The 27,063-nt window shown below is 40.7% G+C and overlaps 1 protein-coding gene across 1 annotated transcript; it reads right to left on the reverse strand.

Moving 5' to 3' along the window:
* Positions 1-265: 265 nt before the first annotated feature.
* On the reverse strand, positions 266-10,083 carry odc1 (ornithine decarboxylase 1). The gene is made up of 12 exons (XM_060853437.1): positions 9,891-10,083; positions 6,364-6,510; positions 6,131-6,283; positions 5,759-5,932; positions 5,504-5,676; positions 4,366-4,500; positions 3,111-3,196; positions 2,881-2,960; positions 2,646-2,805; positions 1,322-1,434; positions 1,029-1,243; positions 266-669 (listed from the first exon to the last, which is right to left on the reverse strand). Exons 3-12 carry the CDS (start codon positions 6,230-6,232, stop codon positions 522-524), a joined length of 1,386 nt encoding a protein of 461 aa, XP_060709420.1. The 5' UTR covers positions 6,233-6,283; positions 6,364-6,510; positions 9,891-10,083; the 3' UTR covers positions 266-521.
* Positions 10,084-27,063: the final 16,980 nt, after the last annotated feature.

The raw sequence follows: 27,063 nt of genomic DNA on the forward strand, positions 1-27,063 counted from the left end.
TGAAGAGTTCAATGTGAACACTGGCGCATATGCAGAACAAAGAATGTGAACCGATCCCCACTGGAATCGTGCTAATTGCCAACAGAGGTAAGCGTTATAGCCAAATCACACCGCTGAAATGCACATTATCCCAGAACTACCTGTAATTGTGACTAAACAGGTCAGGCAGCAGCTGTGAAGCAACAGCGGAAATCATCAGAGTCAGCAACTTTTTCAAACCTTCACCACCACATGCTATAAACAATAAGAATGACCAAAGTCCAAATAAGTTTAATCTTTTTATTTCAAGTTCAAATAATAATACAAAAATGTTATAAAAAGTGTAAACAAGTTTCCATAGGAACACTTTAGAATGTGATTCCATCTCCTAGTCAACCATTTTGTTGCATACATAAACTAAACCACAACTTTAAAATTGAAGCACTCAGAACAACTTACTGGTTCCAAACAGCAGCCATTTAATATCACCCAAACATTCTACTTAAGACTGTCAAATGGCCAGTGAAGTTCTATGCAACAATCTAGACATTGACTCTTCCTGTTGAAGAGCATGAAGAACAAAGGAGTTCCATTCCACTTTCCCAGGCACAGGACGCCAGTAGAGTATTAGCAGCACGATCCTCTACTTGGGATGGAAAGTCACCTTCCTTGATTCGTTGCATTAGTTGCCTAGGAGAATAAATAAAATAGATTATACACCATGGCACTGCATGGCAGTAGATGAAAGATGTTTTCAAATCTAAATAGGGAACTGTATTGCATGGAGATACTGAGATGAGTAAGAGCAGACATTTAAGTTTGTGTTGAATCGATCAGGCTGCAAATTGATATTGCAGACATTACTGGTTTCCAGAAAATACTTCTAAGTCAAATTTCAGACTTTGGGGGAAAGCACCATTTTAAACTGCAATATCACTGCACTATTCCAACAGGGCATTTATAAGGTCTCATGTTTTCTTTAGTTAATTAGTGTACACTAAAATAGGAAAACCAAGAATGAAAACAGAGTAAATAATGAAATACTGTACCACATTGGCCTTGACATAACATAAAAAATCTGAGGTCTTTGAAATCCATTGAATGTTGAGGCAGCAGCAACAGTGTAAGCTCCCATGTTCTCAAACACCATCCAATCTCCAACCTGAAGCTCTGGCATACTGCAACGTTCAACAATACGATCAAGTCCATCACAGGTCGGGCCCCAAATACTGGTCAAGTACAGCTTCTCATCAGACTTCTGTTTCTAAAGAAACAATGACTAATTTAATGCACATTATTTGGACAGCTTATATACAATTTAAGATGTTAAGAAAGGTCTTACCTTAAGTAGAACTGGTTTTACATGAGCATGGTCATATAGTATGCAGTTGAATGAACCATAAACACCATCGTTCACATAGTACATGACGGTCCTGTCACATTCATCATCCTCATCTTTAAAAGATAGTCAGATTGCAAATAAACTTTTAATTGAAAATGAAGTATGCCTTATTCCAATCAAGACAGAATGCTAAATTTTAGTTTGAATTCAGTTGCAAACACAGGAAACGTTTGCAAATCCAGGGATTACATCTAACACATTTTGTTTTGATTTGAAGCAACAAGTCCATTATTTAGGATGGAGCAGCAGATGTAGTCTACATAGACTTCAGTAAAGCTTTGACAAAATTTCACATGAGACGCTGTTCAAGAAGCAAGAACTCATGAATTCCAGGGCTAATTTAGCAAATTGGATCTAAAATTGGCTTAGTGGCAGAGGGTGTTGGTCATGGGTCATAATTATGTTTGCGTCCAGTAGCATACTATAGCTTTATAATATATATTAATGTTTAGATAACTATAGGACATCTGGCTAGGAAGTTCACAGATGACTCAAACATTGGTGTTGTAAATATGGAGGAAAGCCTTTTACAGGGTACACGCAGAAATGCATGAAGATGTTGCCTGAGCTGGAGCAATTCAGTCAACAGGAGATTTAGAAGGGATGAGAGCAATTTGTTTCCACACAGGCAGTTGTGGGTACCTGGACTCTACTGTCAAAAAAGGTGGTAGAGGCAGGAACAAGACAATATTTAAAGCACCATTAGGCCACAGGCCAAACGTTAGCAAATGAAATTAGAAATAGATAGATGGTTGATGATTGATGTAATTTGCTGAAGAGCCTCTTTCCACAATGTAAAAAATTTTTAACATTTACAAAAAAAAGCATAAAAATTAGTGAATTCTTAAGTTACTTGAATGATTACATGAATACAAAAAGATATTGCAATAGAGATCTTCAAGAGGGAGTCCAGCAGGTGCTCTCTTCCCAGCTAATTATTTGATTCCCTTGCCTAATGTCTTTTATATTTGCCTTTTTAATTAAGTTGTATACTTTCAATTTCTCCAACATTCTAATATTTCATGTGCCCAAATGAATAGTCACTATAATCTCAGAGGACTTTCCTGGTAACCTCAGTTAGTACAGAAAGTGGACCCACGCTAGTGGTGTCACTGACAAATAGCAAACATTAGATCAACACGATAAAGATTTCTGTGTCTTTCTGGCATGTTTCAGAGGGTAATGCATTTTAAATAATCTAGTTTGAACAGAATTTCTGGGTTTAACATGCAATAAATGGCTATATCACCATGGATATACCCACCAGAGTTGCTCTGTTCAGTGAGAACCACTTTCTTGGCAATAATGTTCACAGCAAGTGTGTAAGAAGATGCCACGTAGAACCGACCAGGCTCAGCAATGACTTGAACTCCAGAATCAATGGGAAAGTATTTGTCCAGTGCAGGATTGATAACAGCTGCAATCTAAAAATTTTGAGAGTTAATCAACTTTCATTTTCAGGTAAGGTTCTCTTAAGGACCAATAGCAACACTTCTCACCTCTTCAAACTTTAGCTTAGTGTCTTCTGAACCAGGAAAGCCGCCACCAATATCAAGCAAGTACATGTTGTAACCATACTCTACCTACAATTCAGACAACATGGTAAGGAAGATAAAATGGGTAACATACAAATCCAAATGATGAAACTTTTGATGGCTTCAAACTCCACTAAGAATAGAGGTATCCTCAAGCACACAACTGTTAAAGTGAAAACATTTTTAAAAAAAACCTACCCCCAAATCAAAAACAAAACGAGCATCTGCAATAGCCTGGGCATACGTTTGAGCGTCTGTACATCCACTTCCCACATGAAAGCTTTCACAGGGGAGACAAAAATTAGTCCATAGTCAGTACCTAATAAAGCCAATAGAGTTCAACCAATGAGGTATAGGAGTGCTTTTAAAATGTTTAAATCTTTATATCACTAATGCATTTTTTAAAAACACTACTAATCTTATAACCTCTCAAACCTTCCAGTGTATCATCTTGTCTACAAGTAAATGCATTCATCCATAACTGACACAAGTTGTCAAATAATGCTGTGTAAATATTGTGAACTGAGGATAACATTATGACTTCAGGACAAAGGCTGTGGGGAATGGAGAGATACATGACAGATGAAGGCTAACTCAGAAGTATGAAGTAATACATTTTGTTAGGAAGAATGAGGAAAGACAACATATAACAAAAACGATACAACTTTAAACTGTGTACTGGAAAAAAGAGAAGCCGAGGAGCACATAGGTATAAATCATTGAAGGTGGCATGGCAAATTGAGAAAGTGGTTAACAAGAAGTGTGTAGAATGCGGTGGTTTTAAAAACTGAGATAGAGTATCAAGCCAAGGAAACTATGGTGAAATGCTAAAGCACTGACTTGGCCAAAGTTGGAATCATGTCCAATTCCGGAAGGATGCAACAGCATTCTAGGATGCAGAGGTGAAAAGAGCTCCTGGGATGAGACACCCCTGTTGAATGGATAGGCTGGGGTTTTCTCCTTAAAAGTATTGAAGATGATTGATGAAGGTGGTGAAAATAATCAGGTACCTGAACAGAGTAGTAGAGGAGAAACTGCCCACACTGGCAGAATGATAGAACACCAAGGACACGGATTTTAAAAAATTCATTTTGGATTTTAAGAGCATAAAATGCAGCATGGTTAGTGCTGCCTAAAAACGTGGAGGAGACACATTTCTCAATCATGACATACTAAGAGGATCATTCAAACAGAAAATAATTTGCAGAGCAATGCAGAAAGAAGAATCTAGGAATGAACAGGTTGCCTTTACAGAGAGCCAGCATAAAGTGGCTAGACAAAATAACCTCAGTGCATTGTAACTTTTTGATTGGTACATTGCATCAACATCAATATTTCAATTAATTACAACTGTTCAGAATTAGAATAACTCAAACATGTTCAAATGTCTCATCTACCATGGAATTGCTCAAATCCAAAGTAAAAGTCAAGATAATATGAACAATCTACCTTACTCCAATAATGTCAATACCCAGCTCTTTGGCACGCTCAAGGAGGAGTCTACTAGTCTTAAGTGTTGCTCCAAACTTCACACTTAAGCGGCAGATTGCCTTGGAATCATCAGCAGCAATGCGCAGAACTAGCCTAGGACAGAGGGAGAGGTGGATGCATTTTACGCCAGGATTTGACGTTAGTTCGATAAAGGCGTCAATGAAACATTATAAAAAGGAGAATCCCATATCCAGATGAATCACCACAGGCAACCTAAAAACATGAAAACCTGCACAGGAAACAACATCCCAGAATTAAGACCTGCCAGACCAAAGCCCTGACAGATGCAAGATCAACTCGCATGGTTTGCTCAATCAAGAAATTCTGAAATAATCAGGTCAAAAAACTAACAGACATTCTACAGTATCAAGTTATATACAAAGAAAGACAGATATGCAATTGAAAAAGAGAGTGTTTTAGTATCATTAACGAATTAACCCACGCCTGAAGGGCAAGCAAAATGTTCAGCCAAGATTCTCTAGTATTTCATGCAAAAAACCTGATTTTGCCCATTCTACTAACTAAACTGAAATGTCCAGTCGTAAAGAAAGGCACATACAGGACAAAATGTCATTTGTCATCCTGCATATATCCAGTGGACAGAGCTTTTCAACTCGTAATTACATCACTTCTTTCCTTTGGAATCCCTGAAAATCCAAAGGACTGTTGAACATTTGGGTTCACTCGACATCTCTGCATTCAAAATGTAAATGCAGTTTGAGAAAACACTTTCATTAGCTTTAAATACTTCATTATTTTTCTTATTAGAATTGTTGAAAAACCATGCAAACAAAACTGCAGAACTGATTACATATATCCATCCTCCATTACACTTAAATTAGCAGTTCACCAAGTTATCTACACCTTACACAAACATCCTTATCCTACATTTCATTCTCACCATCTAAATTTTATCTACTAACTCTATCACTCCCTTAAATATCTTTGAAAGCATCATTTCAAAAACATATCAGAAATTAAAGATCTGACATTTTTTTATTTCTTTAAAAAGGCTGAAGCTATCCGCAAGTTCCAAAATTACTTCTGCATTTTTTTGTACAAATTTGAAACTTGAGTATAAAGACCAGCAACTTACTTTGCACTTGGATGACCTCTTGCTACTTTCATCAGCTCCACTTCGCTATCAAATGTCATCATCTGCACCCCATGTGTAGCTGCATATTTGATTTGAGACAATTGTTTACATGGGTTGGCATAGATTATTTTCTCAACTGGAACATCAAGGGACTGCACCATCTGAATTTCAGTCTGCAAAGAATGACTGCATTAAAATCATGACAATAGCACAGGCAAGCTTAAGCTAGAATGCAAAAGTCAGATTTTCACATACCTTGCTAGCACAATCAAATCCAGCACCCAAAGTAGCAAGAGTTTTAACCACAGCCTTGTCATCATTGCATTTGACAGCATAAAAAGGAGCCACACGAGGAAGAACCCTTTGCCAGCGCATGTGCTTTTTGACAACATCACCCAAGTCAGCAACATAAAAAGCATCTTTGTCATCCTAAGAATACAATAGTATAAGGTCAAATTTCCATGCTAGAAATACTTCTAAATTAAATACGATCAGTAGTGCAGAAAAATGCTGATAGAAAGTCCACAGAACAGCAGAGTTTAAAACAGGGAAAGGAAAGTAAGGTCAGTTTACATCACTTCAAGGTTAGATAATCAAATAACTGGCAATCAAGTGACAAATACTTACAGAATGAGTCACTTCATTTATTTTGCTTTCCAAGATGTCCCTTGCACTAAATCCTTCCTCAAGGAAGGCAAAATCAAATTCATTATTGCTGAAGTCATTCATTCTGAATTTATAGGATGATGCACGAAGCAGGAATCTGCAATATGCAACAAACTGGAAAAAAAAGTTAAGTGACATGGGACAACAATCCATCTAATTCAACACACTATTAAACGTTAAACATTTATACTTACACAGGCAAGTAAGAGATGGAATCTAGTTAAAAGCAGAACTCAGCTGTCTGGCCAAGGTGGCTTTCCAACAGAGTTGAACCCTCTAAGATACAGCGCAAGGTCTGGGCTCTCTGCGTAGCCGTTATATACCTTTGTGACTTGTTCGTTCTGAAACAGAAGAAATCAGACAAATTTGCACAACAAAAAGAATTTAAAAACACGCTTGCCCCTTTGAACTAAGTACGTCACACTGCACAAATGCAAGCTACTGCTCTGCTTGGCAAGGTTAGTGTGTTTGGAAGTGGGCACTGTCATTCTTCACATGTTCAGTAAGCCATGATGTCCATTGTGTTGGACGGGGGTGGACCAAGTTAAAAAAATCACAAACAACCAGTCACAGTCCAACAGGTTTATTTTGAAGTACAAGCTTTTGGAGTGCTGCATCTTTGTCAGGTAGCCAGTGGGGCAAGATCACAGAATTTGTAGCAAAAGATCATAGAGTCATACAAGTGATGCAATATATTCAACAAACCTAGACTGCTGTTAAGTCAAGTCTTCCATCTTTTAGAATCCACTGCAGGTTTTGATTCATTAATATGCAAGTCCCAGAATTTCCTTCAAATTACATTCCTGAGATAACATTAAAGTTTTATAGAAAAGGTGACACTTCAGCTCAGACAATGCAGGGATGTTCCCCCCCAGTTGGGGGGCACTTCGGCGGTCAAGGAAATTTGGCCTCTGATCTCTGGGTGACCATCCTCCAAGGCAGACTTTGGGATATGTAACAACGCAGAGTGGCCAAGTAGAAGCTGATAGCCAAGTTTGGTACCCATGAGGATGGGCTCAACCAGGAGCCTGGATTTATGTAGCACAACAGGTCACCCTTCTACACTATATACTCTAACACAAGCACACAAACACTTACATACTGACATACATGCACTCTCTCTCTCTCAAATACACACAAACACCCCTACACTCACCTACCAGGCATATACTCCATCCCCATCAGGCACACACACACTCACTCTCTCTGACACACATATTCTTTCTCTCCTTCACATGAATGTACATACACACACTTACCTATTTGCATTTGCAGAACTCTTAATTGCAGATACATTCTATTTTGTTCAAAGAATACAGTCAATACATGTGGCATTTTATAAATTCTTACTTTGGAAATAGAACCAGTCTGACTCAAGACTGGAATACATACAGACTCTAACCTTGCACCTTTAATGCACTGAGCTGTCACTTTTTTATAAAAGCTTACATTGTTACAGGAATGTGACTTGAAAAAGCTTTGGAATTATATATTAATGAATCAAAACCTGCAACCGATTCTAAAAGATGAAAGATTTAACAGCAATCTAAGTTTGTTCAATATATCGCATGAGTTGGATGACACCACGATCTTTTGCTACAAAATTCTGTATCCTATGATCCTACTCCATGAGCTACCTGACGAGGCGCAGCACTCTGAAAACTTGTTTTTCCAAATGAACCTTTTGGATTATAACCTGGTGTTGTGTGATTTTAAACTCAGCTCAGTAAGATCGGTGACTCTTGTAGTGGGCACACTCTCACTCTACTCTGCCCAGCTCAGTAAGGTCAGTGACTCTGCAGAGATTCCTAATGAAGAGCTTATGTTCGAAATGTCAACTCTCCAGCTCCTCGGATGCTGCCTGATTGTGGTACTGGAAGAGCACAACCAATCTTTGACTCTGATATCAAGCATCTGCAGTCCTCACTTTCTCCCAGTGACTCTGCTCTGCCTGGCTCAGTAAGATCAATAACTCTGGCAGTGGACACAGCCTGACACTGCTCTGTCTAGCTCATTAAAGTCAGTGAGTCCAACAGTTGGAGTGCCTCACTCTGCTCTACTCAGCTCAGTAACTCTGGAGTGGGTTTAATTGGAAGCACTAGCTTTCGGAGTACTGCTCCTTCATCAGGTGGTTGTGGAGTACACAATTGTAAGACAGAATTTATAACAAAAGTTTACAGTGTGATGTAACTGCAATTATACATTGTAAAATACCTTGATTGTTTGTTAAGTCTCTCATCTGTTAAAATGACCATGTTAGTTTCACTTCTTTCATATGTAAATCACAAAATTTTTATATATAAAAAGTTACATTCTCAGGTTAACTTTAACAATTGGTGTCAGCCCAGATAATGTGTTGAAAGTGTTAGCCCGTGTGCTGTTGTCTGTGCTATAATTGTTCAGACTAATTCTATACTAAAACACACACATACACATTGTGGGGTGAATTTGTACTTGCAGAGTTACATTGTACTTTGCTCAAAAACTGCATGAATCTATGTAAGACTCATTTTTTAGATTAGAATTGGCCTAAACATTATGGCACAGACAGCGGTACACAGGGGGCTAACACTTTCAACATATTATCTGAGCTGACACCAATTGTTAAAATTAACCTGAGAATGTAAAGGTTTTAAGAATGGTGATTTACATATGAAGGAAGGGAAACTAACATGGTCATTCTAATAGATGAGAGACTTAACAAATAGTCAAGGTATTTTTCAATGTATAATTTCAGTTACATCACACAGTAAACTTTTGCTATTAATTCTGTGCCTTACAATTGTGTACTCCACAACCACCTGTTGAAAGGGCGGCGCTCAGAAAACTAGTGCTTCTAATTAAACCTGCTGGACTATAACCTGGTGTTGTGTGATGTTTAGCTCAGTAAGGGCAACGACTCCGGCTCTGCCCTGCCCAGGGCAGCGACTCCAGCTCTGCCCTGCCCAGGGCAGCGACCCCGGCTCTGCCCTGCCCAGGGCAGCGACCCCGGCTCTGCCCTGCCCAGCCCAGGGCAGCGACCCCGGCTCTGCCCTGCCCAGCCCAGGGCAGCGACCTCGGCTCTGCCCTGCCCAGCCCAGGGCAGCGACCCCGGCTCTGCCCTGCCCTGCCCAGGGCAGCGACCCCGGCTCTGCCCTGCCCTGCCCAGGGCAGCGACCCCGGCTCTGCCCTGCCCTGCCCAGGGCAGCGACCCCGGCTCTGCCCTGCCCTGCCCAGGGCAGCGACACCAGCTCTGCCCTGCCCCTGCCAGGGCAGTGGGCACTCTGGCCCCGCCCCCCAACACGTCTGCATTGATTGACGGTCCCGATGACCAATAGGAGGCGGGCGGGGGGTGAAGGCCGCTCACCGGCGGAGGATACTCCATCAGAGCGGCCCGGGAGGGGGAAGGGGGCTCAGAAACACCGGGATCACTAACATGGCGTTAATTTAAACACTGCAATACCACTTGGCCAATACCCTGGGATCTGGTGGATTATCTTTATAATTTCACGCTGTATATTATCCCTTTTTTATTTTTACAAAGAACGATATAAAATCCCTCTGAGCGAATTCGACTTCCTTTTAAACTCAAGGATGTGGCCGTTGTGATCTTCTGGGGGAACACGGTGACTCCATCCCGAATTAACACGTGGCGGTTTAGCTAAAGTCACGTCATGACTTTTATATAAACACACCGACGGCCTTACTCGTACAGGAACAGTGGGGGGGGGGGGAAACTTACCTTAAAAAACATTTACGAAGACTATGTCCATCGAAGAAATCCGTTCGGAAAATAAAAAGGAGCGCTCTCCTCCTTCACGTCCCGCCGCTGACAGGATAAAGCCGCTCGGCCGCCGTCCCGCCGCCTTTTATAGAGCGAGGCCGGGTTGCCAGGCGACGTCTCCGGCCCAAACCGGCCCTGGTCGGTTTTCTCTTGTCTGTGATCAGTGGAGCGAGCTCCCCAGCCCCGCCCATTGTCCTCACGTCACCCGTGATTGACAGCTCCTGGCCAGACTGCCCACCCCCAACCATAGAATCTGCTGGCAGTGAGGTCGTATGTTGGTTATGGGCTGGTTGTTTCAAAAGGAAATAATACACCATCAGCATATTAAGTCAAGATTGCTTGGAAACTACCTCTTGCCACGCCAACCCCCATGTCAGTCCGGATGACGTGGTTCTGTTCAGTAATTTTCCATCAGCTTGCAGTTATGTTTCATTTCAGGAGAACCTTGATTACCCGAACATCAATTATCCAAATTTCAAATTATCCTAACTAGATCTCAAGGTCCCGCAAAAACAGCATTAGGTAACTCAGCATTCAGTTATCAGTTAAACGGCATTATGATGTGCATTGTCAGAAAACCGAGAAATGTGTGGATAACCAGCACTCCAAAATTACTGCTTGTTTCCAGTTATACAAACGATCAATTATCCAAACAAAATACTCCCTAGCTGTCTTGTTGGATATAATAGAGGTTCTACTGTATTCTAGTGGAGCAGGTGGCACTTTGCTTTCCCGCCCAGAAGGCAGTAACACTGCCAGTGGAAGGGTAAAGTCACCAGATTTTTACTGAAGCATAGGACTGCTCTGTCCTGAGAGAGAGGTGAGGGACTCGTGGTGGCTTAGGCTGCAGGTCACCATTTCTCAGGTGAGGGGAGGCTGAGATTGAGAGTCCTGCTTTGTGAACTCAGCCAGTGCAGGAATTTGACCTCTTTGCAAAGTAACCATTCAGCTGACTGAGCTTATCAGGCTCCTGTGCCAGAATACTGAAGCTATTTTCTGATGACATAGCTCTGGAGCAGATGGGACTTGAAGCCAGACCTCCTCGGACATTAGGAGGAATACCACTTTGCCACAGTTTGCTCAGCATCCACATGTTTAAACTGCATTTTTGCAATGAAATGAATTTGCTTACATTCATTTGCCATTGAGGATAACATTTCTCAAGAAGTGGTAATCACCTTTCTTCCTATCCCACCTCGAATAGAAAACCATGCCTCTCTGGAGCATAGAGTACTTTATATGGAAGAGCTGCTCTTTCAATCTAAGTTGATGCTTCCTTATTAGTCTTTTTGCTTACATTAACACCCTTCAATCAGTAATGAGATTGTGGAGTATCAGTTCTCAATTCGTATTTCTCTCTATTCACAGTTGTTAAAAACTGCTGATGGGGGCCAATTGGCACTGGGACATTAACTGCCTCAACCTGTCTACCTCCCTCCCCCACTCCAACCTCTCACCCTCACAACACGCAGCCTTCCAATCCCTCTGCTCCAATCCTGACCTCACACCAAGCCAGCATATAAAAGGGGGTGCAGTGTTAGTCTGGCGCACTGACCTCTACATCCCTGAAGCCAAACGCCAACTCGAGGACACCTCTTCCTACCGCCCCCTTGACCATGACCCCACCCTTCATCACCAAACCATCATCTCCCAGACCATATAGAACCTCATCACCTCAGGAGATCTCCCACCCACAGCTTCCAACCTCATAGTCCGGGAACCCCGCACTGCCCGATTCTCCCTCCTTCCCAAGATCCACAAGCCTGACCATCCTGGCTGACCCATTGTCTCAGCATGCTCCGGCCCCACTGAACTCATTTCTACCTACCTCGACACTGTCCTATCCCCCTAGTCCAGGAATTCCCCACATACATTCGAGACACCACCCACGTGCTCTACCTCCTCCAAGACTTCCGTTTCCCCGGCCCCCAATTCCTCATCTTCACCATGGATATCCAATCTCTCTACATCTCCATCCGCCATGACCAGGGCCTCCAAGCCCTCCATTGTTTCTTCCCCCAACGTTCCCAACAGTACCCTTCCACCAACACTCTCATTCATTTGGCCGAACCGATCCTCACCCTTAATTTCTCCTTCGAATCCTCCCACTTCCTCCAGACCAAAAGAGTAATCATGGGCACACGTATGGGCCCCAGCTATGCCTGTCTCTTTGTTGGCTACGTAGAACAGTTGATCTTCGGTTATTACAGCGGCACCACTCCCCACCTCTCCCACCGCTACATTGATGACTGCATTGGCGCACCTCGTGCTCCTGCGAGGAGGTTGAGCAATTCATCAACTTCACCAACACATTCCACCCTGACTTTAAATTTACCTGGACCATCTGTGACACCTCCCTCCCTTTTCTGGGGCTCTCCATCTCCATTAATGATGACCGACTTGACACTGACATTATTTACAAGCCGACTCCCACAGCTACCTGGATTACACCTTTTCCCACTCTACCTCTTGCAAAAATGCCATCCCTTATTCCCAATTCCTCTGCCTCCGCCGTATCTGCTCCCAGGAGGACCAGTTCCACCACAGAACACACTAGATGGCCTCCTTCTTTAGAGACCGCAATTTTCCTTCCCACGTGGTTAAAGATGCCCTCCAACGCATCTCGTCCACATCCCGTACCTCCGCCCTCAGACCCCACCCTCCAACCGTAACAAGGACAAAATGTCCCTGGTGCTCACCTTCCACTCTACCAACCTTCGCATAAACCAAATCATCCGCCGACATTTCCGTCACCTCCAAAAAGACCCCACCACCAGGGATATATTTCCCTCCCCACCCCTTTCCGCCTTCCGCAAAGACCGTTCCCTCCGTGACTACCTGGTCAGGTCCATGCCCCCCTACAGCCCACCCTCCCATCCTGGCACCTTCCCCTGCCACCGCAGGAATTGCAAAACCTGCGCCCACACCTCCTCCCTCACCTCCATCCAAGGTCCTAAAGGAGCCTTCCACATCCATCAAAGTTTTACCTGCACATCCACTAATATCATTTATTGTATCCGTTGCTCCCGATGCAGTCTCCTCTACACTGGGGAGACTGGGCACCTCCTAGCAGAGCGCTTTAGGGAACATCTCCGGGACACCCGCAGCAATCAACCACACCGCCCTGTGGCCCAACATTTCAACTCCCCCTCCCACCCTGCCGAGGACACTGAGGTCCTGGGCCTCCTTCACCACTGCTCCCTCACCACCACACGCCTGGAGGAAGAACGCTTCATCTTCCGCCTCGGAACACTTCAACCCCAGGGCATCAATGTGGACTTCAACAGTTTCCTCATTTCCCCTTCCCCCACCTCACCCTAGTTCCAAACTTCCAGCTCAGCACTGTCCCCATGACTTGTCCGGACTTGTCCTACCTGCCTATCTTCCTTTCCACCTATCCACTCCACCCTCTCCTCCCTGACCTATCACCTTCATCCCCTCCCCCACTCATCTATTGTACTCTATGCTACTTTCTCCCCACCCCCACCCTCCTCTAGCTTATCTCTCCACCCTTCAGGCTCACTGCCTTCATTCCTGATGAAGGGCTTGTGCCCGAAACGTCGATTTTACTGCTCCTCGGATGCTGCCTGAACTGCTGTGCTCTTCCAGCACCACTAATCCAGAATCTGGTTTCCAGCATCTGCAGTCATTGCTTTTACCTAGAGATCAGGCAGTAGAGCAAGTGGTGCAGCTATGATAGGCTCAAAGTTAAATAGCAAATCAACACCCATTAACATACCTTGCATATGAATAAACATTTGGACAAGAAGTGCAGGGCCAGGGGCAACCATGGAATCATTGCTAAACGAACTTTAGAAGACAAGTCAGAGGAAAAAAATGGAGGAGTGATAGATTGGGGTTTGCGCTGATGGTAATGAAGGGTAAACATGTTCAGAAATCTTTGAAATACTGCCAGATGGAGTTGGAATTGTGCGTGGTGCTTTCAGGAAGCAGATTCCAGCAAGTAAATTTAAGCTTTGCTTATAGTTACTTTCAAGCAAACAATTAGATTGTGTCAGGAGTCAATAATCAGGTCATCTTACCCTGGAATGTGACTCGTGGGAGGATAATTCTCAGTAAATAGTTATGAGCACACACCAGTTGTACTTTTTAGTCTTAGAGAACAAACTCGTTATATCCAGAATATAATCAGTGTTAAATATTTATCTGAAATTGGCAGGAATACAATAAGAAAGTAGCTTTGCTCAAGTTGTACAGAATCTAATTTTATCTCTTATAGAAGTTGGAGGAGAGAGAAAGAGACAATGCTAAAATTCTATTCCTTTGTTCTTAATTCCCTTAACAATGGTAAACATTCCTACATATCTACCCCACAAAATTTTTAAACATTTTGCACACCTCTGAGATCAACCCCTCAATACTTAAAGGGAATAAAAAGGTACATGTATGCAATTTCCCCTTTTGTAGAACTGCAATTAGTTTTGGGCACTGCACCCAGGAAATATCTATAATGCTTTGGTGTGAGTGCACAGTCTATTCATCAGAATGATAAAGGGCTTCTGATTAAGATATAACCTCAGATTTACACTTTGCTAAATCACTCCACCAGAGGTTTTCAGATCAGCAGGCTGCCTGAACCCTAGCAGCAACTTGCCATTCCATGAAACTACTTCAGATTCTACAGAAGCTATAACCAGACACTGCAAGATGTTGGTCTCCAAGGTCAATGGATGGGACTGGCTAGATCTCACATTTGAGAGGTTGGTCACAGACTCTACCTCAAGCTTTAGGTCAAGCTGGAGGTAGAATTCCCCACAAGCTTTCAGACACACTGTCAGCCTTCTGAAACTTGACCTCTGAGGTCTTTATCTGACTATATTCTGCCGCAAAACTTTGTTATCTTGCCTCTCAGTAAGATAGAATCTATAATATTCCTTTTATCTGCGATCACCAGTTTGCAAAAGTTTGATGATTTGTGACCTACGCTAGTTTCTAAGTTGCGTGTTTCCCAGTTTCTGAATCGGTAGTTGAGAAACTGCCTTCCTACTCTTTTCCTCTAGTGGCCTAGGAGGTGTGAGGTTGGCTCTACTCACGTGAGTCTTGCTATAGGGAACCTGCTATGATAGAGCGAGAAGGATAAGAGTTGAGAGCCTGTGCCACTATTGGAGGAGGCTTGAAATAAATCATATGACCATTGTGATGAGGCTAGGTCTGTGGGATTCGAGTTCAGAAGTAGTTGTGGGTATGAAGGAAACTGGATATCTAGGTGGCCTACCTTTTGTGTGCCTTTGGCCATGATGTCTGCCAATCCCCTCCTAATTACTGCTAATATGGTTTCATGTCATCATGCAAAATTTTAATGCAAACTTTAGGCAATATATTAAGATTTTGGCATTGAACCAAGCAGTAAACACATTGCTGGGTAGTTCCCTGTTCAAAAGCGGACTCAAATTTTATGCTTTCAAATCAGCCTGCATTTGTTTTAATGCTCTCCATTCTGGAGGCGTCCTTCCTCTATTCCTGATGAGGGGCTTTTGGCCGAAGCATCAATTTTCCTGCTCCTCGGATGCTGCCTGACCTGCTGTCCAGCACCACACTGATCTAAACTCTGGTTTCCAGCATCTGCAGTCCTCACTTTTGCGTACCTAAAAGTCAGCCTTCACCTTGTGAAAGGGAAATACATTCTGGTTGCATACTTTTTAAAGGCATCAACTATTCAGTAGTTTTTGCACATCTCTGTAATATCTTTGTAAATTCATTTAATTTGAATACTGTGAAGAAAAGAAAAGCTTTACAATTTATAGATTCAAAGAAAGCAACAATTTTTCCTGCAAGTGAAAAGGGAGCTGATTCTTTGGCCAATCAGCTCTACTTGATTAAAATGTTGCCATGGAAAATGCCCCAGGAAGATACTGTTGCCATGCTTTTGCTTAATTAGAAAAGGTGCAGCAACTAGATATGTTTTTTCTGTTTGTAGTGGACAGGGCCTTACATATTTATGTGATTATATGTATTCACACATAGCAAACTTTATTTCACTTGGCTCCTTATGAGCCCAGCATTCTCAGTAAACAAGGTAAAATATATACCTGAAGTACTGAAAGTTTATTGTATTATCACAATCTTTGTGATGTGATTAGTCAGCTGAAGGTGTGACTGAGAAGGTTGTCCGTTGGTAAGTTTTATTTAAGACAAAGTTGCATTGTTATTTAAGTGATTTATACTGTAAGTAAAGTATAACAGTGATGTGTACATGATATTTCTATTACTTAGTATGTGTTTTTATATGGATTATGTGAACAAAATGGCACTTTCCTGGTTCCTTAGGTGCCAGTTAATATGCAGTTTGCTGTATACCGTATCTATAATGCGTCTAGCAAGGGTAAGTGAGCCACATTGCGAACTTGAAGATAATATTTTGTCAGTGTAATTTCAAGAACACTTGACATTACTCAGCAAGTGCTGCTCAATCACAGAATCACAATATGTTATCCACTACATTAATTACTTCTGTGGCCTCCTTTTCCTAGTGTAGGTGAGGTGATTTCTCCTCCTCTGTAAATTCATCACTAAACTCTCCAGTGTATTCAAGAATCTGTGAACCTGGTTCCTGAACAGTTCGGATATTTGCTGTTTGCTAGTTAACACGCTCTGCACCTTCAGTATAAGTAGAAGCTACATCGAATAAACTCAGAAAATTGGTAATCAACGCTCGAGTGCTAAATATGCAGATGCCTACTTTAGCACAACCAGAGTTTTATACAGATTTTTTTTTTAAAATCATAATATCAACTAAGCATGTGTTTGTACCCTTTTTCCAAAACAACCCCTTTGGTTATGTCAACTGTGACTTTAGGTGCACAGCAGGCATTATGTACATGGCCTGATGAAACTGGTTCTTTTTGCCACCACTTTCTGTACAGATAGCTAATGCCAAGAATATGCACCAAAAATAGTAATAATGAAATTTTGTTTTATCTTTAATATTAGTTCACATTCAATCACAGCAAATTCTCTTTGGTTAAAGTAAGCTTGATCTCAAACTGCATAAAGAAACGTGAAGACAAATGAACAGTTGTAACTCAGCATTGTTATCGGTCTCGCTATTTTGCTAAGTAGCCAGAGGCATTTGTCACTTAGCTACTATTTCATTAAAGTATCCCAAAGATCCAATCAGTAACATCTCAATTGCAATCAATTTTGAAGTGTATTTCCTGTGCTTTGATTAAAGCATTTTAAATATTTGCAATAAATTATGTAAATATGACTGATTTTGAAATTAATTGAAATGTAAAAACATATCTTCAATTGTTGACACAGGATTACATTGCTAAAGTATAATTAGCATAGAACTTCTAGACAAAGGGTTATAGTTCAAGGCTATTTCTCGTCTCACACACACTGTAACAATGAAAAATAGCCTATGTGGCAGCATGAAGTCTGAATGGAATCCTTCCAACTTATCTTTTCCAGGTTTATACATACACACAAGGATATGGAAATTTTTCATCACAAAGCAAGCACTAAACAGAGGACATCTTTTACATCATTACAACAAATGTAAAATCTTATCTGGGAACAAAACATCTTCTCAATGTGTTGAAATGCATTTCAAATGTTTAAGTAGCTATGGACTGAAAGGAGAATAAAATTGTCCTGATATGGCAGTTGTCGTGATTGAACAAACTTGCAACAACTGGTTAGACACTGTCTCTCCAAAAATGAGCACCACTTTCAACCCATCTGAGGACATGGTATAAGTTTTCAGATATACACAGAAGACACTCAGTTCTACCCATATCATGTCCCTCAAACTCTCCATCATTTCCAAGCATAATAATCCACCAACTTCTGATTTCTTGGGGTTTGGAAACAGGCATTAGAATTTCTCACTAGCACACGTAAAGAGCCAAAATGCACATTGTCTGACTTAGAGAACCAGAAATGTCCAAGATCAATTGAGCACTGAACCTTTTCCAGGAGACTTGGATCTGTTTCTACCCCGTTGTTTGTGAATCTCGAAAGACCAAATAATGTCCTACCTCTTTCAATGTATCCAGCGTAACAGGCATTTCACCAACTGTCTTTTTGCATATGTGTGAATGGACATAATTTCACCATCTAGGCTTTCAGATCAAGAATTCTTTTCCTGAATTTCTGCGCCACAGCCACTTTACAACTCTCCTTAAAACCCACTTATTTGATCAGCCCCTTAGGTTAATGTCTGTACATGCAACTATGTGATGTTTTAAGGGATACGTAGATATGTTATTCTTTGGTGCTGTATCTATCCCCTGATCCCATCACCTCATTGTGCTTCTCTAGCATCTTTAAAAATAAAAATCATTAAACATATGTTTACATCTAGATTGTGGTCAACAAGATCTTTATCTGGAAAAAAACCCAAAAATAAAATCATTGACTGTTGCAAGGTAAAAGTAAAGCATGGAGTAAAGGCAGACCTTAAGAAGCATGTTTTGTTTTTGAGACTCTAAAGAACGTTATGCGTTGATGCTGCAAAAATGTTATTTTCTTTAACTTCTCTCCCACAATTCTAAGATTGACGGCAGTTGCTATTAAACTTCACACAGTCTTAAACTTGAATCTAGGCTGTGCAAAAAATCTAGTTCTACACTCAGTAGGTAAAACCATTATTACCTTTCCTGGAGAATTGTAACATGTTTACTTGCACTTCTAAGTGGATATTTTTGGCAAACATTTTGAACTTTGCCAACCTGATTCACTATTGGAATTGTTTCAAAGTTACAAAAGGAATACTGTAATGTGACTGGACCCTGAACCATGTCTAAACATTGAGAAGGCACGAACAGGATAGCAAAATCCACCCAGCTGATACATTATATACTTGCATATTTCCCCACAAAATAAATAGTACTTCCTGCTTTTTACTGCAGTGAGTTTCACTATTAGTTAATGTGATGAATTTTAAGTTTCTTTTGATTGCCCATCTCTCCCAGGAATCTTTTATTTTTGGTACTATCTTCTTTCATTATGTCCATTAATATAAACCTTGGGACATTATGTTAAAAACATGAAATACATGCAAGCTTACATGTTGTAACAATAATGAGTATAAGTTTCACAGTATACATCATTTGACAATGAAAAAGTAGATAAAAACATAGCTCAATGAAACACATCAGCAAACAAACATTGAAATCATTTCTGTTTACAATATGATAAGACAGGATGGTCCTACACCACGTAATCTGCAGGCTCATCAAATAACTAGCTAGGACATTATAATCAATGGATTGCTCAACATTTATGAGTAAGTTATGTTTCACACCATGGCTAGTTTCAGTGCCATCTTGCTCTATAGGAAGACTCCTTTGTTTCTCTTTGTGACAGATATAACATTTATGTTTCAGGCAATAAGGCATATGGCGTTCAAAAGATAAAGTGCTTGCAGTAAAACATTCATGATAAGAGGGAAAATTACAAATGTTGGCCACATGCTCTTAAGGATGCCATTTTATATGCTATGTTCACACATTTAGCACAGTTCACTATTCAGGATCAGGCATTAAAAAAAAAGTTACCTGGATAAGATATTGAAAGTCTGACTCCATGGGAACCAGATCTCAACCTGAATTGAAAAGGAATGAAAAACAAGAAGGATTACATGATCAATTGGTAGAATGCTCATTATTTTTGAGTTTGGTACTAACCCCATAGTACAGTTGTCTGTATTGATAGCCCAATACACCAAAGTGACTAGGGCTGGTTGTCTTTCTGAAGTGTACTGATACTGGCTTGTTTTAATATAGTTTGCAGACAGTAATCCTAATGGCTTCATTCAGATCATTAATATAGATTGAGAAGAATATTGATTCTCATGGAATGTCATGCGTTGGTGATTGGAATCACTATCACGAATGGTAACCCACTATGTGAGAACAATAAATTTTCGATCTAACCCAGGAATTCACCCTCCAATTCCACATGATCTAATAGCAATGTTTTGTGCAGCACATTGTTAAAGTTTTTTTTTGAAAATGACAATGTATTAACATACCTTCATTAATCTAGCAATCTCCTCAAAGAACTCAACTTGGTTGACAAAACTTTACCTTTTCTTCAATATATATTGCAAGTACCTACCTGTCTCCAGCAAGATAGCTGTACAAAATATCAGAGTCACAGATGTACAGCACAAAACAGACCCTTCGACCCAACTTGTCCATACTGACCATATAACTCAACCTAATTTAGACCTATTAGCCAGCACTTGGCCCATATACCTCAAACCCTTCCTATTCATATACCCATCCAGATGCCTTTTAAACTGCTGCAATTGTACCAGCCTCCTCCACTTCCCCAGCAGCATATTCCATGCATGCGCCACCCTGTGTTTGAAAACATTGCCCCTTAGGTCCCTTTTATATCTTTCCCCTCTCACCCAAAACCTATACCCTCTAGTTCTGGACACCCTCACCCCAAGGAAAAGACTGTCTACTTATCCTATCCATGCCCCTCCTGATTTTATATACCTCTTAGGTTACCCCTCAGCCTCTGAGCGAAAGGGAGAGACTGAATAGGCTTGGGTTGTTTTCCCTGGAGCTTCAAATTCTCCAACCCTGGCGACATCCCTGTAAATCGTTTCTGAACCCTTTTAAGTTTTACAACCTCCTTCCAATAGGAAGACCAGAATTGCATGCAATATTCCAAAAGTGGCCTAACCAATGTCCTGTACAGCTGCAACATGACCTCCCAACTCCTGTACTCAATACTCTGACCAATAAAGGAAAGCTTACCAAACCCTTTTTTCACTATCCTATCTACCTGCGATTCTACTTTCAAGGAACTATGAACTCGCACTCCGTCTCTTTGTTCAGCAACACTCCCAGGACCTTACCATTAAGTGTATAAGTCCTGCTCTGATTTGCTTTTCCAAAATGCAGCATCTTGCATTTATCTAAATTAAACTCCATCTGCCACTCCTTAGCCCATTGGCCCATCTGATCAAGATCCCATTGTAATCTGAGGTAACGTGTCTTCGCTGTCAACTACATCTCCAATTTTGGTGTCATCTGCAAACTTATTAACTATGCCTATTATGTTCACATCCAAATATTTATATAAAATGACGAAAAGTAGCAGACCCAGCACTGATCCTTGTGGCACTCCACTGGTCACAGGCCTCCAGTCTGAAAAGCAACCCTCCATCACCACACTCCTGTCTTCTACCTTCCAGTCAATTCTGCATCCAATTGACTAGTCTTCCCTGTTTTTCATTAGATCCAAGCTTGCTAACTAATCTCTCATGGGGAACCCTTGTTGTTTGCTTTACTGAAGTCCACATAGATCACTTCCACCGCTCTGTCCTCATTAATCCTCTTGGTTGTTTCTTGAAAAAACTCAATCAAATTTGTGAGACATGATTTCTCACGCACAAAGCCATGCTGACTATCCCTAATTAGTCCTTGCCTTTCAAAATATGTGTAAATCCTGTCCCTTAGGATTCCCTCCATCTTGCCCACCTGTCGTCAGACTCACCTGTCTATAGTACCTTGACTTTTCCTTACCACCTTTCTTAAATACTGGCACCACATTAGCCAACCTCCAGTGTTCTGACACCTCATCTGTGACTATTGTTAATACAAATATCTCAGCAAGGGATCCAACAATCACTTCCCTGGCTTCCCACAGAGTTCTAGGGTACACCTGATCAGGTCCTGGGATTTATCCACCTTTATGCATTTCAAGAAATCCAGCACCTCCTCTTCTTTAATATGGACATTTTTCAAGATGTCACCATCAATTTTCCTACATTCTGGATCTTCCATGTTCTTCTTCACAGTAAACACTGATGCAAAATACTTGTTTAGAATCTCCCCCATCTCCTACAGTTCCACACAAAGGCTGCCTTGCTGATCTTTGAGGGGTCTTATTCTCTCCCCAGTTACCTATTTGTCCTTAATATACTTGTAAAAATTCTTTGGATTCTCCATAACCCTATTTGCCAAAGCTATCTCATGTCCCCCTTTTGCCCTCCTGATATCCTTCTTAAGTATACTCCTACTGACTTTATACTCTAAGCATTCACTCGATCTACCCTATCTATGCCTCATATATGTTTCCTTCTTTTTCTTAACCAAACCCCCAATTTCTCTAGACATCCAGCATTCCATATACCTACCAGCCTTTCCTTTCACTCTAACAGGAATATACTTTCTCTGGGTTCTCGTTATCTCATTTCTGAAGGCTTCCCATTTTCCAGCCGTCCCTTTACTTGCGACATCTGCTCCAATCAACTTGTGAAAATTCTTGCCTAATACCATCAAAATTAACCTTCCTCTAACTTAGAACTTCAATTTTTAGATCCAGTCTATTCTTTTCTATCACTATTTTAAAACTAATAGAATTAGTCGCTGTCCCCAAAGTGTTCTCCCACTGACACCTCAGCCACCTGCCCTGCTTTATTTCCCAAGAGTAGGTACATCCACATACTGAATCAGAACATTTTCTTGTACACGCTTAACAAATTCATCTCCATCTAAACCCTTATCACTATTCCAGTCCCAGTCAACGTATGGAAAGTTAAAATCCCTCACCATAACCACCCTATTACTTTTTACAGATAATTGAAATCTCTTTCCAAATTTGTTTCTCAATTTCCTGCTGACTATTTGGTGGTGGTGGTGGGGTTGTCTCTATGATACAATCTGAATAAGGTTATCATCACTTTCTCATTCTTCAGTTCTACCCAAATAACATCGCTGGATGTATTCTCAGAAATATCCTAAGTATAGCTGTTACACTATTCCTTATCAAAACACCATTCCCCACTCCTCTTGCCTCCCTTTCCATCTTTGCTATCACGTTTGTATCTTGGAACATTAAAGCTGCCACTCCTGTCCATCCTGAGCCACATTTCTGTAACTGCTATGATATCCCAGTCCCATGTTCCTAACCATGCCGAGTTCATCTGCTTTCCCTGTTAGGCCTCTTGCATTGAAGTAAATGCAGTTTAATTTATCAGTCCTACCTTGTTCTCTGCTTTGTTCCTACCAGCCCTGTTTGACTCACTCCTTTTCTCAACTGTACCAGTCTCAAATTGATCTCCTTCCTCACTATCTTTTGGGTCCCACTGCGTCCCCCTACTAGTTTAAATCCTCCCGAGCAATTCTAGCAAATCTCCCCGTCAGTATATTATTCCCTTTCCTATTCAGATGCAATCCATCCTTCTTGTACAGGTCGCTTCTACCCCAGAAGAGATTCCAATGATCCAAAAACATGAACCCTTCTCCCATGCACCAGCTCCTCAGCCATGCGTCATCTGCTGTATCCTCCTAACCAGCTCTCAGCACCAGGAGTAATCCAGATATTACTATCCTTGAGGACCTCCTTTGAAAATTCCTGTCTAACTTTCTATATTCTCCCTTCAGAATTTCATCCTTTTCCCCTTCCTATGTCGTTGGTTCAATTTGTGTACAATGACCTCCTGCTGGTCCCTCTCCCCTTTGGGAATATTCTGCACCCTCTTGATCCTGACACCAGGGAGACAACGCACTATTCTGATGTTTCGCTGCTGGCCACAGAAACATCTGTCTGTGCTTCTGACTAGAAAGTCCCCTAACACAATTGATCACTTGGAACCTAACATTAGCCTCATTATATTAGAGCCTGTCATGATACCAGAAACTTGGCTGTTCGTGCTGCATTCCCTTGAGAGTCCATCATGCTAATGGGGATAGCCACAGAAGACTCCTGTACTATCTGCCTACCTCTCCTATCTTTCCAGGAGTTAACCCATCAATCTGACTATATCTGCGGCTTTCCTCACTTCCAATAACTGCCATCCATCACACCCCTTTGCTCTTATAAATTCCACATTGCCTCTGTTGTTCTAACCGATCCATTCAATCTGTTAGAATTTGCAACCAAAGATATCTATTGCAGATATAATCCTCAGTAACACTTAGACTCACTATAAACTCCCACATTCAACAAGAGCATATCACTCATTTATGCTCCATCACAATCTACAGACGCAGAAAATAGCACTGTTGTATTGCTCTAAAAACACTGCACCAAGCTAACTTAACACGTATGGCTTATGTTTTTAAAATTTAATGAAGAGACAGATCTCAATAAAACATAATCAAGAAAGAACCCACCGGACTCACTATTGTAGATTTACAGCAAGGCTACACAAAATTTTGCACTTATGTTTCTATGCTGTGACCTCTCCCAACAGGTTTCTCCAAGATCAGTTGTGAGTTTCACTGTTTAAGTTTTCCTAGATGCACTCCGATGTCCAGAGATACATGAATTCAAACAGCAAAGGCAGTAACTGCGCAGATTCACAGCTGTGTCAGTTTTTTCTCTCTTCTTCACTGACCATGTGCTGCCTATTGTCTGTCTTTCTCCCTTTTAAAAGTGCTGTTGTTCTGATTTACCTTTTCCAAAGTCCCAAAACAATGCAACAGCATATAAAACAGTAACTGCTGCTCCTGGAATTCGAGGAAATCACCTCCAACACCTAAAATACCTCAAAAAAAAAGGAGCAGCTCTTACTGCCAGAAATTTTTCCCGTTCTCCATCTTGGATTTCCCAGAATTTAACATCTTGCTCACTTCTAATAATGTTTTGATATCTGACATCAAACTTATTGATTTTTGGATATTAAATGGCACGAGCTTCTATCCAATCCATAGTTTTCAGACTTTTCTGTTATATATAAGCAAATAACTAACTTAACACAGATTATTATCTTTGAGTACCTCTCCTTTGGCCAGCTGTTCAGTTTCAGTTAAAACACTTCATTTCCACTATAAGATCTGCATTCATGTTACCATTTACAATTTTAGTGTCTCCAGGTTCTACCTGAACTTGCCTTATGAGTAACCATAAAGGTCCAGGCATTAAATTCTGTTCCTCAACCCCTTTATTTCTCCACCTCAATTTCTTCCTTGAAGATACTCATTAAAACCTATCTCTGCCCCAGCTTTCTGCTCACACACTTAATATTTCTTTCTTTGGCTCAATCTCTTGTGTAATTGTTCCTGTGAAGCAGGATGTATTACTTTGCTAAATGGCACTACAATTCACAATTTTGTTATTTTGCTCATTGGCAATCTTATGCTTCAATAAAATCTATATCGGATGTCCTCATATGCAGTCCCACCAGAATTACTGGATACTGGTCACGATCAGTAAAAACAACGGCCAATTGCCTCTCAGTGATACAGAGGCGTTGACAGAATTGTATAGAGATTCCCATTTTGGCATCTCCTGATCTGTGAGACTCAATCACTACCCTTAATCAGTGAGCTTCTGTCGGAATGCACTAGCAAACCCATTTTTGACATAAAACCTCACTTCAAGTTAAACATTTGTCTACAATACATATACTCACATCAGATAAGAACAATCACTTTCTCTGTTGCAATTCAGTTTGCAACTGAGATTTCTGATCCAGCTCAGCTAAATTGGCAGAATTTTAGACCTTGCTCTGAACATACAAATTGTGCAAAATGATTAGGAACCTGTGTTCCATGACTGATAGTAAGTATCATGTACAATTGATGTAATTTTGCTACTTTGTCATAGCTACATTTGCATGCTTGGAGAGATGTTATTCATACACCAAAGCCATGCATTTAAAGTTACAAGGTCATTATATTTTTGACATTGTTGCAAAAAATGCAATATCATTAAAGAAATGTTAAAACTTTGTCACTCCAACAAAACTATGCCAGAAGAAATTAGTTTAAAGGCACACAACCATTGTTTGGGAAATCTGTTTGAGGAGGAAGCACACACAGCAGAGCTGAGTCATTTAAATTAATTTCTTCGGGTATCAGTTTTAGAGCAACCAAATCTTTTCTGTGGTCCCATATGGTGTCTAAAAGGGCCTTACAGCTACAATATATGATACTGCAAAATCTAAAGTATTTTCAAAACCTGTTCTCAAGAATTCTGGAACATTGACTACTTTCTACTGGAATTGCTGTATAACCTCTGCTACACTTGGCCAAAACTATGAACTATTTGGCATCTTAAGCCTCTATCACACAGTGACGTCACAGTGATCGGAATCTTGCCTCAAGTCCACAATCTTTACCTCTCATAACATTTAACTAATATTCAATTGTTTAAAAAAAACAGGTGCAAGATGCATTGAAGCTTTGTTATAATTTCTGTCATGACTCTCATTAAAATTTTGGCTCTAAATGTTTAGAGTCACAGTTAAAGTACTTGTTAGAATTGATCCTACACCAGCAAGATTACCCATCACTCACCATATTCTCGAAGTTAGAGAAAAAAAACACATTGCTACATTTCCTTCTTTCTGACTGCAGGACAAGTAAATAATGATGGAGCTTTACTTTACAAGAATGTTGCTGGAGTAAAATTTCACTTTTTAAAAAAAAGTCTTCAATTTCCCAAATATAAAAGATCACTGTAGATTTATGACTGTTCTTTGTGGACAGACATGTGGCCTGTTTCCAAACATTGGTTACAAGATACTGCCAATCCATTAAGTTCAATCTTTTCCTGCTGGGTCTACGACAGTGTTCAACACGTCATCCACAGTTAGTTGGTCTGCCTGGGGCAGTATATCTGCAACCTCCCACTTTTTGGCATCTAATGTCAGTGCTCCAATATGCACTAAAACAGTATTGCTATCAACAGCAACAGGTTGCATTCACCTAGCACGTACAAGAAAAACAAGGTTAAAACAATTTCTGGGTAAGGAGGGGAGAAAAATGTTGAAATCAAAGTTCGTCTGAGGTAATTGGGCTTTTAAAAAATGAGGAGCCTGCGGATGGCAGAAGAGTTTAGACATATTTCTGAAGACATTAGCAGTAATGTTTTGAGTGGGGCTGCAAGATTTGTAGTAGAATGCACATATCCTGAAATGGCTAGGCATTAATGGATATTAGAGATGTTCTGAAGGGATTTAAACACAAAGGTAAAGTCAAGGAGCTAGGGCACTGGGAATCAGTTCAACATTAATAGAATGAGTGTGTAAGATTTTTTTTATATCCCAGGGAATATTTGTCTGCTCTTAACAGAAGGATATTGGAAGTTGGATATTGTAATTATTTGGGCATTTTCTGGATTGAACATGATCATGTGCTTTCCTGGTTTTATATTCAGCAGTATGCAGGCTATGATCAATTATAGAAATTGAAAG

This window comes from Hemiscyllium ocellatum, chromosome 3, assembly GCF_020745735.1.
Source record: "Hemiscyllium ocellatum isolate sHemOce1 chromosome 3, sHemOce1.pat.X.cur, whole genome shotgun sequence".
Taxonomy (NCBI): domain Eukaryota; kingdom Metazoa; phylum Chordata; class Chondrichthyes; order Orectolobiformes; family Hemiscylliidae; genus Hemiscyllium; species Hemiscyllium ocellatum.

Excerpts from the sequence above, each read along its gene's own strand:
- odc1 (XM_060853437.1), bottom strand. The coding sequence starts at position 6,232 with ATGAATGACTTCAGCAATAATGAATTTGATTTTGCCTTCCTTGAGGAA. Across the intron at positions 5,933-6,130 it reads TAAATGAAGTGACTCATTCT|GATGACAAAGATGCTTTTTA; the intron begins GTAAGTATTTGT and ends TTGTATTCTTAG. Across the intron at positions 2,806-2,880 it reads CTAAGCTAAAGTTTGAAGAG|ATTGCAGCTGTTATCAATCC; the intron begins GTGAGAAGTGTT and ends CAAAATTTTTAG.